The sequence below is a fragment of the Camelus ferus genome, chromosome 8, assembly GCF_009834535.1.
Source record: "Camelus ferus isolate YT-003-E chromosome 8, BCGSAC_Cfer_1.0, whole genome shotgun sequence".
NCBI lineage: Eukaryota > Metazoa > Chordata > Mammalia > Artiodactyla > Camelidae > Camelus > Camelus ferus.
In genome coordinates, this window is record NC_045703.1 from 40,140,777 (window position 1) to 40,161,033 (window position 20,257).

General features: G+C 34.8%; 1 protein-coding gene across 1 annotated transcript in view; it reads right to left on the reverse strand.

The window, feature by feature from the left end:
* TRDN (triadin) overlaps positions 1-20,257 on the reverse strand; it is a 303,753-nt gene that overhangs the window by 189,671 nt on the left and 93,825 nt on the right. Inside the window, exons 8-9 of the mRNA XM_006189572.3 lie at positions 18,049-18,219; positions 11,742-11,801 (exon numbers count right to left, since the gene is read on the reverse strand). Of these exons, the coding sequence (XP_006189634.2) occupies positions 11,742-11,801; positions 18,049-18,219 (231 nt within the window). The remainder of the gene's footprint in view (positions 1-11,741; positions 11,802-18,048; positions 18,220-20,257) is intronic.

Here is a 20,257-nt window from a genome sequence, read left to right on the forward strand (position 1 = left end):
TGAGAGAGTCAGAGCAGCAGCAGAGGAATCACAGCCACTCACGAGTGCTTGGATCTATTTCTGGACATCCTAGCTATTTCTAATGACTAGAATGTTTAATGGGCTGATAGAGACAAATACGAAAATCGAACACATTTATCCCGAACAGCTTCCCCCTACTTCAAATAATCAGAAGGCAATTCTCCTGGGGCCCCGCCAAGTCCAGGAACTATGCTCGCCCATAATAAAGTGGAAGTTCTCTCTCCTCTTTCTCTCATTTCTGTCTAATTCTATATGCTGCCTGCAGTTTACTGATGCACACAGCAAACCTGGCTTTGTTAATTCTGAGCCTCTGTCTCTGGGGACACCACCAATAACTCCTTTAAGAATCTTTACACAGGGCCTATTTGCAATGCTTGAAAACCTGTCATCTTTTTAAATAACAAGATTATTTCCAGGAATGAATAAAGAGGGCTGCTCTGGGATGATCATCAATAATTTTTTTCATTGAGATAAATGTTGCACATCATGAATTCAATTCAATAAACATAGCATGTATCTGGCAAGATATGAGGCAATAGGGATTTAAAGGTAAAAGTTTCTTGAAGGTGTATATAAGGCAGTAAAGAAACGAAGATTCTTTCCTCTGCTTGGGAGAGAATAATATGTGATAATTAAATCAGAGAGCTCATAAGAAGTGCTCAGTAGGAAACCATAATTTTGCTGTATTTGGGCACCACTGCTACCACTAGACATTTAAATAGTACATAGTATAGTCAAGTATGTTCTGAGTGTATGTGGATGATGGATTATTCCATACCCTAACCCTGTGAAGTAATACCCATTATCCTGTTTTAAAGACGTAGGTATCATGTATATTTGTTCACTGCTGTATCTATAGAATCTAACCCAGTTCTTAGAACTCATCTCGAAGACACATAAACCAAACTCATTAATGCACAGAATGTAGGATTTTTTCATATGATCCCCAATATCACATTATAAGTTATGTATTATCACCCACTTTATACAGATAGGAGAACCTAGGCTAGAAAACATCAGATGACTGGAATGGGCAAAATTGGTCTAGTGTGTTATTTGTTCATGTGGTTCTTAAAAAAATTGTTTTTCTATCTCTATCGAACGTTTGCTTCTAACAATCCTTAGATATGTGTTCAATTTGTGAAAAGCCAACACTCGGAAAGTTTTGGACCCTCAGTGTACTTTGACCCTCTGCTTGTGCATTCTGCAACCAGCAGTCCTACAGTCAGCCTCATTTGACAGGGGAGGAAATGAAGGTTTAAAGAGATTTATTAACTTGACTAAACTTACAATTTCCAGCAAGTGGCACGGCCTGGATTTGAAACCATGCAGTCTGGCTCTGGAGTCTGTGCGCCTGACTACCTGTTCTCACTGCCTGTAACGTCCATGCATTAAACGGCCACCAGTGAAGAATTAAAATAAAACAATCAAAATAACAGAAATCAGCCAGAGAAGGAAAGGAAGCTGTTGTTCTCTTTTAGGTTATGAACTGGTCCAGTTCCAGCACTTTCCTTACTACACTGTGTTTTTGGCAAATAGTCACCCATATTTCGTTTTTCTTGTTTACATCTAGACCTCATTTAAGTTTCTACCACTTGTGTGAACTTAAACTGTCAAGACAGTTTGGAGCATTTTGAGTTGCAATATTAGGTCACTTATATGTAGTTCCCAGCATCACCCCTGTGTAAAATGGCTTGTGGAATGTGCCTTCTTTCCTTCTAAACCATGTTTTAGACTCAACAGCTTTAGCAAAATTCCACAAATTTTCTCCTGTTTCCAACCTCTTAAGCAAAGAGCTGCCTGATCACCTTCTCTGAAATGCCGGTTTCACGTCATTGCTCTACTTTAAATCTTTCAAAGATTCTCTTCCATTCCAAATTATCTCCTGTGCCTGATTGATCAAGTGTCTGTAATTTGTCACCACGAACATCACTTCTTATGCTCCAGTATTTCCTAATCTTAAATTATTGTCTTGCCAGGCTGATACCCTCATTGTCATATAAGCACATCAATTTCACATGTACTGCTATGTCCTCCTTCATTTTCTGTTTCATTTTTATACAAAGCAAGTCCCATGTATTCTTCCACAGTTAGTCAGATATTATCTTTCAAATTCTAGATGCACATTATATCCTCTAACACCAGAAATCACAGATATCTTTCCTCTGAAACTCCTAACATGTAGTGTCTCCTATTATACAATCTCTCAAGTTTAATCTTTTTCTATTATTTATTAGTTCCTTTTTTCTCAGTCAAAAAATCATCCACTCCACTTGTTAAAACAGAGATCACCTTTTAGGATTCTTACACGCTTTACCACGCTCAGTTTGGGACTGTTGAGCACGCAGAACATACTGTTTATACTCTGACTTACTTCGCTTACTCTCCTCGCAACCCCGTCTTCACTGCCTACCTGTCCCCAAAACTCCACATTTGATTCTTTAACTGCCCACTTCAGAGTTTGCTATGAGAATTAAATGAGGAAAAAATGGGAAAGTGCCCAGAATGAATCTTAATATTTAGCAGATGTTTATCAAATGACATTTGGATTGAAATTTTCACTTATTCCCCTTTTGCAACTGAATACCATTTGTGGCTTTAAGCCTAGATGAGTTCAGAGTCTCCTATTTCTCTAGCCCTGCCCACTTCAGTGGGCACTTTCTTCCTCTGCTTTCTATTTAGAGCATTGTTTGGGATTTTCAGGACAACAATCTCCAAATAAGCTTTTACTTTCTTTTCCTGTGGTTTCAGTACTAATGAATCCCATGAATCTACCATTGTGACGTTTCTAAAATCATCTTATCTATCTTCATATCACCTCCTAAGGTCAAGCTTTATTTTCTGTCCTTGGACTTACCCTAACTGGTCTTCATTTTCTCACCAAACAATCTTGTACAACATTTCCAATTTTGTTTCTCTTTCTAGATCACTGAGTGCCAACCAAAGTGAACCATTGGCAGTTCCTTGTCTATGTCTGAGAAGCAGAGAGATTGGTCTTAATCCTAATGGTTTTAGAAATCAAACCTGGGTTTGATCCTCTGTCCAAGTTGTATGTGACCTAGACAAAACACTTGAACTCTCTGTGCCTCAATTCTCTCATCTATAAAATAGGGATGATAACACACTCTTCTCAAGTTTTTGTAAGGATTAAAAAAGATTATTTTAAGAGTCTTGCAAAAAGGAAATACTCAACAATTAACAGTCACAAAAGAACATTTCAAGATATTGTGATTTGTGCCTTAGTTATGATCCCTTCAGCCGTAAACGTCTTTATCCCTAACTTCACGTAGGCTATCCTCTAGTTTCTCAAGGCTCATTTCAGTTTTTGCTTCTTCATTAAGATTTTCTCCAATCTTTCACAGCAGAAACATTATCTTTTTACAGTAAACTCTCATAGTAAGAGAGAAAGCAAAAAAAATTCAGGGGAGGACGTGTGCATATATTGTTTTAGTTTATCATTTTAACAATCTTAAGAAATATGTTTTATAAAGAAACTGAGAATTAAAAAAAAAAAAAAAAAAACACAAGCAAAGTATTTAAATCCTGGCTTGTGTGACCCCACCTTTATAGTCTCTCCATTGGATTGGTTCCCAGAGTACTATCAGGGTCCATTAAAGACAATCTTAAATTTTTGTTTCTTTTTTGAGCTATTCTCACTATTGTAGAGACTGATATTTTTTGTCTTATTTTTATTTATAGCTCTTCCAAGGAACAAAGAAAAAATTAATTAATTTTTACATAATAGAACTTTTTCTATCTTGTAATTACCATGTAGCACCACTGGTATTTTAAAAATCTGGGACACATTATAGGATTTTCATGATCTTATTTTTTCTATATTTTGAACATTTTCTATTTTATTAACTTAGAAATTATTTCATCATCACTCATCAGTTATTCTCAGCTGTATTAGAAAGAAAAAAATAAAATAAATTGCCTAGAATGATGATGTAATTGTAAAATAGATCATCGTAATCTCATCATTTGGTTTTTTCGTTGTGTTGACTAAGGTTTTACATTATCATTCAAGAAGATATAAAAGGCGGGAGACATTCATGGTTTACTTTTAGTTTCATTTAATACTGTTTAGAATTTAGAATTTTTATTTTCCATTCCTTTCTGCAAAGAGAAGAATATCGACACAGGAAGATATATTTAGGATATTGGGTGAATCAAAAGATGAACATAAAAAGACAGATAGCAGTACACTAAACTTTAATGATTAGGATGAAATTTAAACTGATTGTTCAAGTGAAATTTCAGACTGAATCTTCAGATGACAATGAATTTTCTTAAACTCAAGAATCAATGAATGAACAATACATTCCAAAGGACAAAAAGGGAATATGCTATTCTTATCCAATTAGTTCTTCAGCTAGGACTTTACCATGCAATATTTTGTGGTAAGAACCTGAAACATCTCATTTTGTTAAAAGGTTATGTTACAGTACTCTTTCATCTTTGACAAAACCTGTGTGCCAAAATTTATGTTTTTTAAGTGTACAGATGCTGAAGAAATCAGAAGGCAATTAATAATGTATAAATTTAAAATGACTGGATTTATCATTCTAATTAATGCTCATAAATCTTAAAATAAGAAATATTTTACAGATATGAAATGAAGATGATATCCTCGTCAACAAAATCATAAGCTATCAAAATTTTCAAAAATTAAATTGTTACATTTTGATGATGCAAGTTCTGAAAGAAGTGGAAATAATAATACCCTAGAGTCGATTAAAGATGTGTTTGAAATCTGGAACTGGTATTTACAAGGTGGATACATTGCAGGTTTATACACGATAGTTGTTGAGTAGTTTTGTTCCTTTTAAAAATGTTTCCAATTTAGAGAATATACACCTTCAAAACCAGGGAATTGATGAAATAAACATTTCACTTTGTTTAAGTTTTTATCACAGTTTTCACTATTCCTTTAATCTTACTTCTGTAAATAGTTTTAAACAATAAAAACTATTAAAAAAACATGAAAAGGTCCAAATGATAAGTGGAGATAACTATTTATTCCTAGTATACTGAGATTAGCATGTACGTTTTCTGAACCTTTATTGCATACCTATCAAGTTATTCTTAGTTATAAAATTATTTATACTACATCTTATCTCTTTTCTGGATTATCAGCTTACAGAGGGGATTCAACAAATGCTTATTGAGTAAACATCAAAACTCCCAAAGCTTTTGTGAAAATAATTAGATGTTTGGAACTAAAGTGAGTATGTTTTTTAGAAGCAGGATTTTGAGGGGGAAGAGTAAAGCAAGACTAAATTTTACCTAGTCTTCTCCAATATGGCCGATTGAGCTCTGAAATACATTAGATTAAACCATTAAATAACAGTGACTATAATGCAATTACATTTGACCTCTTCTCAGCAGGATCAAACCAAAAATGCAGTTAGGCACCACTGAAGTTCAAGAAAAGGATCTTAATAAAATAAGAGTACTAATTTACTCCTTGAGGCTTTTTCTAGCTATGGACATAAAACCCATAGAATTGGAATATTGGCTGCCAAAGTATACCTTATTATAGTCAGAGGTTTTGATAGGTGAATACCTTCAATTTTAAGAGAATAAATGACACAGAAGGTAGAATAAATTACCTTGACATAAATTCTTGGCTCAAGTAAAAGTCAGAGAGTAACTGGAATTTCAATGGTGGGATAACGTCTAAGGGATAAACTTTAACTTGTATTGAAGTTTAATCATAATGGCTACACAGACTGAAAAGCTGAAAAAAAAGTGTTAAAATTACTAAGCAAAATCACACTAGCCCTGGTCCTGGTACTGGACACTTAAATTGATTTCCATATCTAGTGAGTATAAAGAGCTCTGTGAGCCATGTGGATTTCTTACTTACAGAAATGTGTCTCTTGCTTAACTCGGTTGACTCTGCCCAGCACTGCATGCAATTTATTTGGCCCAAGTGGAACTTGATGAAGAGGGAGTATGAAAATGCCTAGCAAGATGATGATGTTTCTTTTAAAGAGTCTGCCTAAATGAATGAAACCATCGGTAGGCTGTCGCTTAAGAAAAATGTGCTTAGCCACAAAGTATGGAAAAGGAAATTGGAGTTACTGGAAGGGTGATAAAGATGAATAAATCTAAAGGGTTCTATCCTGACCATCTGTACTATCAATTTCTACAAACAAACAAAAACCCCACAAAACACTGTAAATTGAGTCTCAGTGTTGCAACAAATGTTGACTTTAACCAATTTTCATAATTCTCTTATAAGAAAATGACAACTAGACTACTTTAGCCCCAGGGGAAAAGTGAGGGTCACCAGCTTCAGGATGCCCTGCATGGGAAGACAAGATCTCACTCCTTTTCTCTCTTTCTTTCTCCATCTCTCTCTCCCTCATCCCCTCCCTTTTTCCCTCCTTCCTCCCTAAAGTAGGTCTGGGGGTATTTAAAATGCATCCTATTACACTGACTATCTACACACTGAGGCGATGTAATGGTGGGATTATTAGGTCATCGAATGGCAGCAGAGAAAGTATTTCTTGAAGAAAGGAGCTCTTCAGTGTCTATAATATCCCTAAAATTACACATGGTAGACATACGTCTACTCCAGTTGCTCATAGCTCTAGTCAGCAGCATACACTAACTTTCTAGGATTGAATAGAATTTTCTCATTTTTTTGACTTAATATAGAAGTGAATCAATATAAGACAGTTTTGGCTGGATACAACAAATTAATCTGATCCTTATAGTTTATGCTCCCTAGTTAAGATGGTCTCTGTAATTGAGGTGGACATCGTTACTAACCATAGGAGTGTGCATGTTCGTTCATCTTCAGACAGCTAAAAAAATTAAGGCTATTTTAGTTAGAAGTATTTTATGTGATAGGATAAAAAGGCAAAACATCAGCCTTATGCTATGGTGTCAGCACACTTAACAATATTTTTCAAATTTGAACTGTAATTTGGGTTATATTTGAGGGTGGGACAATACTATACAGAAGAAAACACTTTATCCCAGAGGAAAAAGTCAAACTGTAGTTTTAAAAACTCATTACCAATAATTAATAATGAACTCTAACTAAACAATAACAGGTGTTCCACTAATCCCAAACAGAAACAGATGGAGGCACAAATGTTTTCTAAATACTGGATACACGCAGAGCAATAAACTTGGCAGGAATTGTTTTCTTCTGCAATTGTCAGTCAGAGTCAAAGTCTTATCACTTGCATTTTCTCTAAATTAATATGCCCAGATTAAATCTTGTTTCTCCTTTGTTATTTTTCAAAATGCAAGCCATATTTAGTGCTTTTATCACTTTATCATCTGTATTGTCTTTGGTGGCAAAGATAATATTATTAATTTTCCTTCTGTACACTTAGGAAGCTTTCTATGATTTATTACATGAAACAATGGACATACCATTACTGGTTTCCATTCTCCAACTTCTTCCATTCCACCCCCGAGACAGGAAATACCAATCTACATATTCTTCAATTTCTTATATATTAAAGCAACAAACCTTCAAAATCATCATTATAGGTAGATGAAATAAATTACAAATAAATTATGAAATCAACTAGAAAGTCACTAAATGGTATTAAGAAATCTAATCCTAAGGCACTGGGGAATTATTTTCAAGAGTTTGAATATCACATAATGCTACAGATTTGAACTCATGACTGTTCAGAGAACATTTACCTATGACTTAAGGGCTCTTCCTGTATGGCTAAAAGTGTCAGGGTTCAGAACATGACTCCCCAAGATGTGCCATTTTGGCACGTGGATTATTTGGAGCTAAAGTCAGTCAAGACTACAAGCTCAAGAGAAAAGACTGCCCTACCCTTAATGACCTACAAGGATTGAAATTGAGGATTTTTCCCAGAAAAGGAGTTGTTGTAAGAGATAATTTTTATCTAAGTGTCCTGATCTGCATGACAGAGCAAACATTTACTTACCAAATACCTGCTTCTCTTTTTATTGTCCTGTGAATTACGCCCCTGACCTTGAGAGCCCCAACCCTATTCCACTCCCTAGCTCAGGAAAGCAATACATAGCTCATTTTTACCTCTCATGTCTGTGAAGTCTCTGACCCTCTTGTGTGTGTGGGAATTCCCATATGTATGAAATTAAATTTGACTTTTCCCTGTTAATCTGTCTTCTGTCAATTGAATTCTTAGAACCTAGAAGAGTAGAGGAACGTTTTCTCCCTCCCTGACAGCTGGTGTAGTTGGTGAGATAAACTTCCCTGGCTGGACTCCGCTCCCCCTGAGGCTGCTACAGCTGAGCGATACTGGGACATCTGACAAGTGGTAAGAGTCTTCTATTTTTTTCTCTTTTTAAAAAAATTTAGATAGCAGGAGAAAATATTTGGAGAGCTAGTTCCTTAGACTTAGTGACTCTGGCCAATTTGGCAGAATACTCTTGGCTTTAGTGAGCCATTTCCTCCCAGAGATGGTCACTGTTTTTCCTTGTCTGTCTCCTTTTATCTTGTTCTCTGTCCTGAAAGCTTGTTTGGCTTTATGACCAGTGAGAATATTCTCTCTCGTGTTTGCCATCTACAAGATCTGTGTACCCACATGCACTTACCAGTCAGTCAAATAGACTAGGATTTAGAGCAGCTGTAGCCAGTTGGTCCTAAGTACAGGTAACAACCCGAGCTTCTGACTGGCACCACTGCCCAGGCATGCCAGTTCTCAGGGGGGTTTGTCATAAAGGTCTAAGTCCATAAGGGACCTTTTTCAGCTTAACCTTTGTTGCTTTGTTAGTGCTGGCAGCACATCATCTTTATTGTCAGTGCAACAAAGTTTGCTGCTTTCTTAAACTATTTTTAGGGGTGAACTTTTTGGCTCTTTATGAAGGCTGCATCTTTTTGTATTCTCCTTTGGAGACCGTTTTTGTACCTACGGTTAAGCCATAGAAAGGTTGATTGCCAATGACCAGATGATGGGTCCTTGGAAATGGAAAAACTAAATTAGTACATTTTAGAGAGCTGTCATCTTAAACAGATGTTTTATTGGTACCTATGTAAAGACCAAATTAAAAAAATGGATGCAAAGAAATATAACAACTAGTCTTAACTCCCCTAATTAAAAAAAAAAAGTTTCAGGAAGCAGTCTCAGCTTTCCCTCATGGGTCTTACAGATGCTACTAAAAACATTAGGTTAATTAACAAGATAATGAGAAGAGGTTGCTGGTAGAGTCAAGGGACTCTTCGCAACAAGGTGAAATTTTTTAAAGGGTTATTAAGAAATAAGGTAAATAAAGCAAGTATTGAAAGAGGTGGAACAAAGAGGAATCAAAAGGGAAGAGCCTCGGGACTCATTCCAGCAGGATGGAAATCTTTAGATGGTTATGAAAAATGGGATGAATGAAACAGACATGGATGGGGTTACAACACGGTTTTAATATAGTATTACCAAAGGCTGGTCTGAGCTAGGGCAATAGAGACGCCACAGGCTCAGGGAAACTATGTCCCCTTCCTTAACTACCTACAAGGGTTTAAACTGGGGACTTACCTCAGAAAAAGTGTTACTACCAGAATTTAATTTAAATGGCCTCATCTGTATGGCAGGGCAGACATCTAATTACTCAGTACCTGTTCTTTTGAAACTGTCCTGTGAATCATCTTCCTGTCTTGAGAGTCTCAGGCCCCTGCCCATTCCTTAGCTCAGGATAGCAATACATATACCTCCTTTACCTTTCTGTCTCTGACCCTCCCCTGAATGTAGGGGTCCAAGGCTTACGAAATTAAATTTGATTTTTTTCCTGTTAAACTGTCTCATGTCAATTCAATTCTTACACCAGCCAGAAGAACCTAGGAGGGCAGAGGAAAGTTTTCTTCCTCCCCAAAACAGCAAAATTCTCTTTTAACTGGTGCAGAGATGGTTTTACTGCTCTTTTTGACCTTAATCCATTGTTGAATTTTCAGAAAGAAACAAATGGCATTGTGACTGTGAAACTGTTAACATCCCTCACTGACTTTGACAATGCACACTTCTCTGTGTCCTGTGGTTTTCTTAGAAGTTGTATTTTACAATCAATTAGTAGCTACTGTGAATAAGTTAAGTGGCACAAAGAACACATTATTTTCTTCAGATGATGGAATTTAAAAACTCATGCTCATCAACAATATAGATTCATCCTGTGTCTAAATAGTTAAATGCTGTCTTCAAGATTTGATCTCTTAAAAATGTAAAATATGTGTCGAGTATAACTTTCTTAAACTATCACAGCTGAACCAAAATGGGCAACAACCTGCTACCTAAAACTTGAGTTAATGGTGCACAGAGACAGGGATTCGTCCAAGTAGACAGGTTCCCTTTATGTGGGAGGCTCGCCCAGACAGGCTATGGTGAAATGAATGAATTAAAGAATAAAGCCATAATAGCATTTTTTGTTCATCTAGTAGATGCTTTATTAACAACTTTGTTAGTTTGTTACTATGATCCCAATTGTGAATGTATGAGCACTGAAGATCAGACAGAGTTCAATGATGTGCTGAAGGTCCAATGCTAGAAAGGGATGGAGTCAAGAACCGTATCTGTATTTGTGTCCAAAGCCCTGTCTTTTCACTGTATTAAACTACCTTCCTCAATGCTTCCACCGAATTTTACTGCAATACTACATGCATGTGTTTAACATTAATCATTTTCTCCAAGTGAGTAGCTGTATTTTACAGCTTTTTTCTCCTCAATTCACTTTCTAACTCAATAAGAAAGTTTAAAAAGAAGAATAAGAAAATAAAGAAGCAAAAGAGGAGGAAATTAATGTGAATATGTTACTAAAATTAACTAAGTTTTCCTGAGAGTCAAAGTTTTCATGATCTTCCAGTCTTCTAAGACTAGATATGTTATGTGTTTATTTTAGATATTGCATGCCTGTTTGCCAATATACGCATGAATTACAATTGTACACTTTAGAAAGATTTCCATAAAAATAGTTAAAGAAAACAAAATATAGTTTGATTTAAACAATCAGCCTCATTTATTCTAATGTAAATTAGTTCTCTCCTTAACAATATCTTCTTAGAAATATTTCCCCAGACATAAACATAGAACTGTCAGTTTTTAAATCTGCAAAAGGCAGAGTACAAGAAACCAAGTTACTAACTCTTAATTAAGATGTTATTGAAGAATCCCCTGTTACACTCTGGGCGACATTTAAAGACAGGAGAGGTGACAGATAAAGTCCTCTAAGTAAAAATACTTCCCCATTGTGTCGACTATTAACTCCAAGGTTGACTGTTTCCATCAATAGTACTTCTCTAGAGTGGTAACCCAAATTCACTGGTAAGTGGGAAAATCAAAAAGTTTTGAGGAAAAAAAAAGATTTAATATTTGAAATGCAATGGATTTTAATATGAATTTTGTTCACTACTGAAAAAGAAGAATGCTTTCATTGTCACGGTCTTTTATTCTAAGTTTACCAAGAATGAAATAAGACAATTCACCTCTTCACTTCAAGATATTATTAAAGATATTAGCATTTTTTGTATATAAAGATATTAGCATATTTTTAGCTTTCAACTGATTTCATTTGCAACAGGCCATGCAGTCATAGAAAGTAAAATTAAAGGCTCTAATGCCAGTTATTACTTCTGCTTTTTACTGGTTTTATTCTAGATCTACACATGCATTATGTAATTTTTCAAAAATGATAATAACAGTTTAGTACATAAAAAGCAGACAATCTTAGAAATGAAGACTTTCAAAGCAGACACATACAAGGATTGTTTGGAATACCTGGTTTTAAATCCCCATGGACAAATATGTCAATCATATACCGACAGAATGCATACTGATCTGACAAAAGTAGAAAGAAAAAAAGCAATGAAAAAAAATGTCATCAACATCTTTCTTTTTTCCTAGGGGAAAAATGACTTAACAAAATAAACACAATGGCATGATTCTATATTGGTTACTACAGTATCTTCTGTGAAGGAATAATTTACACACATAAGAACACACAAGGGGAAAAATTACATAAAGAACATGTTTCCATTTATTCTATATAAAAAGAATAACCTTAAAAACTGAACAGACTAGTTTGGAGTGATATTATAGTGGTTGTTTTTTAAAAATCAAAACCTTCTTCATGCAATTTTTTTCATTGTCCATCTATACATACTTCCAATAATAAAATACAACTTTTACAGGAGGAAATTGTTTCCCACTTGCAACATTTTACCACACACTCACTCCCAGCCCTTCAGCTGATTGTCTGAATGAAGCTGAAGGAGGAAGAGTAAAATGGCCGCATTAGGCTAACAGATTGCTTATTCTTATGCTTGTCCTTACAACGGTCAACTACCCTGGCTGACCAGTTACTACTCGCAGCTTCAGGCCCATCGTTAAAATAAAGCTATTAATTTGGCATTTACAAGATAAAGAGATTGAAAGAGGGACAACCACTAGCCTCTACAGAATCGGTCACCTGGAGACCCCAAGATGCCACTCTGAGTCTTATGAGGAAAAAAAGAAAAACAATTCTGTTGATTGTTATCGATGCTTTATTGTTTGAGCTATGGCTGTATAATCACCCCTGCCCCATCCCCAAGATGGGTTCACAGTTTTGCAGGCACTAGCCGGCTGTGAGTCCCCTTTGCCCGGCAAAGCAATAAAGCTGCCTCTTTTCTTTTAAGCTCCAAGACCTGGGCTCTGAGTTATTTGGCTCATCAGGGACGGAGGCTGATCTTTCCGCAACAAAGCTGCAGCAAGTTTCTTGAAAATGCAAGCAAGAGGGCTAACCCCTCCGCAACCTGTCAGAGATCTTCTGCATGAAGATTCTCTTCAATTAGAAGAGTAAATCCAGAAGAATAGACCAAATATCATTACTAAGCTAATGGACTGAGTAATCTGTATTAGAAGATCATCTTCTGATCTAGTTTATGGTCCATGGAAAAGTTTTTTTTTTTAAAGCATTAAATTTGAGTGGTTTGGACAGACTTAGTCAAAGATGATTTTAGTTCTTTTTTTTTTTTCTTTTCCCTCTAAATTAAAGACATTGCACTGAAATTTAAATTTTCAAGTAACTTTGGATTCTGCTGAGGTCATTCCAATTCTAATTCCAGTTGATGAATCATTCTGTAAGTTTGACCACATCTTCTTTAAAGCTTGTGGATGATTAAATGAATCTTGTTCGAAATGATTTACATTTTCATGTTCCTAAATAGGCATCTTGTTAATTCAAAAATCCATACAGCTTTAGGACCAAGAGTGTTTACTGAATTTATACAACACGACATACCCTTAAGTGCTCTAAATTATGTATATCAAACCTGCAAAATAACAAGACTTGTTACTATATAAATACACATACAAGGACTTTTGTAAGCCTCATTGATTTTAGAGTAGTTATAGTATTTTTAGGGTAATCCATTTTATTATGAGACTCTGCCAGACCTTTGAAAAAAAATAGATACAGTTATTGCAGATGTGAAAATAATTCTTTTCATTTGTACCTAAATGAGTAGGCAAAGACTCACAAAATTTTCAAAAATTTGCATGGATTTTGATTGTTGAATTGGAACACATTTTCCCACGAGTGAGGTAGGGAGTGGGAGGGAAGTTAGTTCTCTGATCAGTTCAAGGATCTATTTGCTCCTGGATGTACTGTTAGTAATAATGGGGGTTTCTGACCCCAGGACCTGGGAGTTCTATGATGCAGAAGAGATTAAGGTAGAGATTTTTTTCCCTTTTCTGGACATAAACTTTGTCCTGAGCAAAATTGTGGAATGAGCCATTTAGCTCTAAGATAAAGCAAGATGAAAAAGTGCATTTCTCTGAGGTGGCAAATTTGAAATTGAGCAATGTGAGAACTTGCTAAAACTGGCAGGCTCTCTCCTTTGTTTCAGTAGCTAACGTGACTGATCACTTTAGATGTGCCCTTCCTACAATACAAGAAATAGTTATTAAAGGGCAATTTAAATATCAAAAGGTGAGGAATTTGTTAAAATGCAGATGTATTGGTCCAGTCATCCAAAAAACCTATAATTTGATGGACCCTAGGAATATGCATTTTTAACAGACTCCCTGAGGAATCAGATTAGACCATACTTTCACCATCACTGATCTAAAAATAGCTCAAAATTTTTTTTTCACAATTATTTCTAGTGGTACTATTGCAGTGGAGAAAATATGTACATTAGAAGTTTAGCATGCAGGGACTATTTAGAATTTGAAGTGTTTGGACAACCCCCCAAAATGAAACACTGTGCTCTGCCCCAAGTTGTGATGGGATGTTTATGCACAACATGTGGAACAGTTTACTGAATTAACTAAGATCTTCATGCTCCAGAGAGTCTTCTTTAACTGAATGTTGATAGTGAAATGAAACTATATGTTAAATTATTACCAAAGTAACATGCTTATATTTTTTATACCAGTATTTTCTGAATCCAAATGTCATTTGTTTAGTTAATGCACCAGTAGTCCCATAAGCTTCCAACTTAAAAAGAGAATCTCTTATGCACTCAAAGAACATCTATTTTTTCAATCTAGAAAATTGAGTTATAACACTTAGGAAGTTTCTGTTATGTTTAAATGATACTCTGATGTTGCATTCTGATGGCATCAACATTTCAATAGGAAGATGAGAGAGTATTTTTACATACTTAAAGCTAAGAATTTTTAAATGTTTCTAATCAGGATGCCCATTTCCACTTATCCTGGGTGCTGACTTTGATAATGTGTAACAATTCTAGGCATGTGTATGTTGGGCAGTCCCCAGTGTGTCTGCTTCACCTGTCTAAGGATAAAGCAAACCAAACCTCCTTGATTTTGAAAAATCCATTTTATAAAGATGTTTCTTTAAATTCAACTCTAATATTAAAAGAGGAAATTTTTCCTAAAGAAAATCTGAACAATTCTATCATTCTTTCATTGTTATGTGACAATAATTCACATAAGGTAACTTCGTATCTTGTTACCACTTCTTAGGATTTTTTTTTTCCCCTCAAATGAACACACTTCTAGGAATAACACATGCTGTCCATTTCTCCCTTTCCTGATCCTCAGGGAGCAGTGATGGATGTCACTCAGTTGCTGCCTTGTCGGTGTTCCCTGTGGAGTAGCAGCTGCGAGAAAGTGCATTCAGGGTGCAGAAATGTGAACAGAAAAGAACTTTTAAGAAACCTCTAATGAGAATGGGGCATATGTGGTCTGGTGCTCAGTGGCAGGTTCACATTAGCTACAATTTTCTCTGCCTGCCACAAAGATTTAGATAGTTGTTAAAAAAAAAAAAGAGAGAGAAGAAGAAAGAAAGAAAAGAAAGAATGAACATGGCAGTGGGGAGGTTTGAATTTTTCCTTCCCCACAAATTTGCCATAGACCATCAGGAAATTAGAGAGCAATGCTTAATCATGCTGCTCCTTCTTTAAAGAGATTAAGATTGGTCCATAAAAACTTATACACATAGAAGTGTACGAGTAAGTTTGCAGGAAGCATGTATGGATATCTGAATCTTATTTTTGAGTAAGTAGGAATATATTGTATATATAATACATATTGTATGTATACAGTTGTATATATTTATATACACAATACTTAGAATAAGCACATGTGAATATATATGCACGTGTACTATATAATTAAATAATTGCCACTAAGCGTATGTGCTCCATGTAAAAATCTGTTTCCAGTGATTAAAAATCTGTAGTCCCTATTCATTTAAAAAGAACTGTTAGAAATCTGTATGAAAAGAATGACTCAGACTCACTAGGTCTATTTTATGCTAAGCAAATAAATAATCCGTTGCCCAAAAGAGAAAGAACTCAATAATTTACTGTCATCAATACAGGAGTCTCAAAATTGAAGCCATCTTACAGGTAGATTATTTTAAAAGTACTATGTCTTTATCATGTCTGGGTTAAAACTGTAATGTGATTAGGCTTTTTATAAACAAATTGCTCTTAAATCATTGCTTAATTTTTTTAAATGACATATTTATGTGTCTGATCAGTTATCAGAGGTCAAGTTTTCATTATTTACCTAATAATACATTTATCTAATTGATGGTAGCTCTTCTCAACGGAGAGCCTTCATTTAGCAAATGCATTTGTTTAGCTGATAAGATCACATTTGTGCTTTTGTTTCTATCTCTAAGTGATATTTGAATGTCCATTTAATAGATAAATAGCCCTTGATGTGAAAATGAAAATAGTAGACTGAAAATGGAAATGGTAATATAATACTATCTTCAATAATTCTGATTACTGATAGGAATAAAATACAATACAGGTGATCCAGAAAATAGACATGATTTGGAAATATTCTAGTAGTGTGCCTTCATCAATAAAATATGGCCCCAAAATAATGAAGATACTAAAAATGAACATCAAAAAGTATTTTCATATTTCTAGTTGCTAGATACGTATTTTTGGTACTCTCATATATAACCGGAATGAATTTTTACATACTGTATTTATGGATAAAAATAAAAATATGCTTGGTACATTTCAACTGGTTTCATGTGATTATTTTCTATTTTAAAAGGCAATTTAAAGTGCTCAGTATTTTAGGATCTTGATAATCATTTTAAATAAGTATGTCAGTGAATAGAAGATTAATTTTCCTGTCTTCTATCACAATGAAGTAGTCCATTCAAAATATTTTCTCTTTACTTACTGTATTTTCTACCTAAAATGTTTTATAAATAATATACAGCTTTATGAGATGTTATAATTAATATTTTAATAGATTGAAGGCAACATAATCATCTTTAAAATTTTTAAAAAAGGTTTTTGGGCTCCAAAGTTTTAATTCCACTCACATCTTTAAAAATTACTTTGAAATAAATGAAAATTACCTAAATTAGAAATTTCATGTCCTTAAAAAAGAATCTTTTCTTCTTTACTTCCTTCTTTCCTTTTTTAAAATACGTTTTCAGAAAACATACCTTTTTATCAAATAAATAAAAGTAGGAATTCAGGGGAAAAAGTAATTCAAGGATAAAACGCAAGAGTGTGTTGCGAAGACAAATACCATATGATTTCACTTGAATGTGGAATCTAAAACAAAAAAAGTGTGGATTGTAAATTTCATATCTTGTAACTTACAATAGGCAAAATTACTTTTAGTTTCACTGTCCAAGTATCTTACTCAGTAACAAATGTGTTTAAATGTTTTAATGAAAATCTCATAGAAACCATTCCTTACTTTTAGTCCTCAAATAAAATGATTAAAACCAGCAGAATAAGGAAAACTTTTATTTTGCCACATTCCTAAAACACATGTATGGGAATAGTCCGTACAGAGCAGAGTCCACATTCTGTATAGAGAGGCTCAAGGCTGTGTAGCAACCTGGGGCCAGGAGTGGATTCAGGGAAGGAAAGATTCAAGAAGGGCTAGACATGTGGGACAATAAGGCCCTCAGCTGACCTCTGAAAACACCACCCTTTTCCGTTTCCCTAACACCTTTCCTTAAAGACTTTCTTACATTCTGTCTCCATGTAAATGCTCTATTTCTGTGAAGTAGGGATGGAAGTTGGACATCACTCTTATTGAAGAGCTGTACGGTACATCAGATACGGAGCTTTCAAAGTCATAAGTTTAGTCATTGGACAAACTTAATTTAATAATTTGATGTATATTATAAATTATGTAACCTTGCCGAGGTACAGGAATGTATGGATAGTTTTTATGACACTTATTCTATATGATTGGAACATGCAACCCTTAATAAACTCCTTGAGAATTGTCACTTTTTCTGGTTTGCTGTTCTCTAAAGAGTAGGACACATACAATTTTTGTTCCGCTTAACAGAAATCTCAAGAACTCAACATTTGTCCTCAACTTTTAAATAACTTCAGATACTAACAAATCTTCTCTTTAAAATACTTTAAAATTCATAGTAGATATGTGAACACATTGATTTATTTCTATCGATAAATTTCAATTCCCAAATTATCATATTTCCTTTCAGGTAGATTCACTCATACAAGTCTTTTACTCCCATTGGAAGTCTGATCTCGTGGCAGTTTTTAATTTCACTGCATCTGCTTCTTGCCCAACATTCTCTTAGAACCTCTGGCCACCTCCTCTGCATGTTTACCTTTCTGCTCGTGCCTGGACAGAGCCACAGCGTCTTTCTCCTTCTCTTTGGGTTTCGGAGATGCTTCTTTTACTTTTGCAGCTGTTTGCTTCACCTTCTCCTGTTTTGTGCCTTTCACTTCCTTTTTAGTCTTTTCATCAGTCTTTTCTTTAGTCTTAGCTTTCTTCTCTTCTGTATGGCATTAAATAAAAGTTGAATTATTTTTGTTTTGTTTCTTTTTTTTTTTTTTTAGCAATGTAGCATTTCATCTCTCACTGGTTATTAAGAACAATTTTCAAAGAAAGGGAAAAGAAAAATAATTAAAGTACAGTGTCTCTGACATAAATACTTGTGACTATTATTTGATTTTTATATAGTTTATAATGTGGCCTGTTAGAGTACTAAGAAAATGAAGCTCATTTGTAAATTGGGCTCTTTCTTAATTTGTTCATGAAAATATTCTTTTTAGGTAGTCAGGAACTTAGTATACCAACAAGGAGGCATTTGGACTCTGCAGGGGATGTATGTGCTGGTATGTTCAGTGCAAGGCAATGCCCATACCCAAAAGCCCAATGAAACTGACCTTTTAAAAGGATATGATCAGTTTGTTCCACAACTGAAATATCTTAAAAGTCATTCAAGAAACTGAATCATTAATACAGTATTTTTTAAAGATAACCATTAGGAATGCAAATGCAAAATTACTTCCACTGGTAATGATCAACAGAAACCAAACAATAAAATCCACTAAAGGATCAGAGACATAGTCTCCTACAATTTGACTTTAAAGAGATGGAAAAGAGAGCCGAAATTGAGATGTTGCCTCCTATTTAACTTAAGTCAAAAATAATAATTCTAGTGACTCTCAAAGCCCTTAAATATATCCTAGTAAATAGAAAAGGATATAAATTAGAATATATATGAACATATATGAATTACATGTATATATGTATACATTCTGTACATACACATTCTTAATTTGATATTATGATGTGTTTTATGGGAAGGGAATTGGGAATGTGAACTAATCAGTCTGTGAATCTTTAAAATGTTTAAACAAAGTGATAATATTACATAGGACACATTTGTGAAATGTGGTTATAATAACGGCTGCATGTTAGACATTATTTATTCCACGGGATCACATGTAATCACTAGACATCAGAGTAAGTCTACTACAGTGTTGGACCCTCTCATGTCATTTGCCCACGTAATGGGTAGCCTTTATTGTCACTCATGCTGAAGAATTTGATGAAAATACTATAATCAAGTTTCTTGATTTTAGTACACTAAGCAGTGATTTGAGACTAAGTCATGATAATATTATGAAGTCCTGTAAAGAGAAGAATGAAAGTGATAATGTCTGATGCCTGCAAAACAAAAATCATCTGTGGAACTGCATTTAAGTGAATGGACTGACACCTCCCAAAGCACTGTTCTCAGAAACTTTGCAGGGAGCTGTTGATGCTGTCTTAGCGGTCGGGGGATATTTCTATGATCAAATACATTCAGAAACACGAAGCTAAACTGGTTTCTTGACTGTCGAATTTCTCAAAGCTAAAATGTGTTCAGAATCTTCAAGGAGAGAGATTATGCTATTCACCATTTCCCAAAGTTACCTGACCATAAAACTCCCATAGAAAAAAATCACCCTATTACTCCACAAACTTCCAACATCTTTGTGGCTTCTGCGACTACAATCAATTAGGGATGTTCTTCTGCTCCCTTTAAACATTTTCTAAGTCTCCTTCGCTGCTTTCTGCTCTTTCCTACAAGAGATCCATTCATTTCTATGACTGAAACCATCAGCTCTCTGCAAATGACTTTAAATCAACATCATTCCCAGATGCCACACCAAAATATTTATTAGTTTCTGCCTGGAGAGAAAGTTCCTCTGAGATGGTCAACGGCATCTCAGACTCACACAACTCATACACGTTCACCTAGCAAACCCTCCCATAGACCCAGTCATGGCCTAGGCTCAGGGCAGGTTGCTGGAGCTCTGAAGATTGGCAGGATAGTATTCTTATCTGAAGAATGTTAAGTATAGCATTTTAAAACCCTATAATATTGTTTAAAAAAACAACAACAAAAATACCCTGTGATACCTGGCTTTATCTTCTCTCTTCTTGTAGCATCTTTCCAAAAGTTTCTTCCTCCAATAGATTACTTTCCTTTTTTAAAAAATCTCATATATTTTCCAGATGTCAAATATTGCCAAGCTATATTG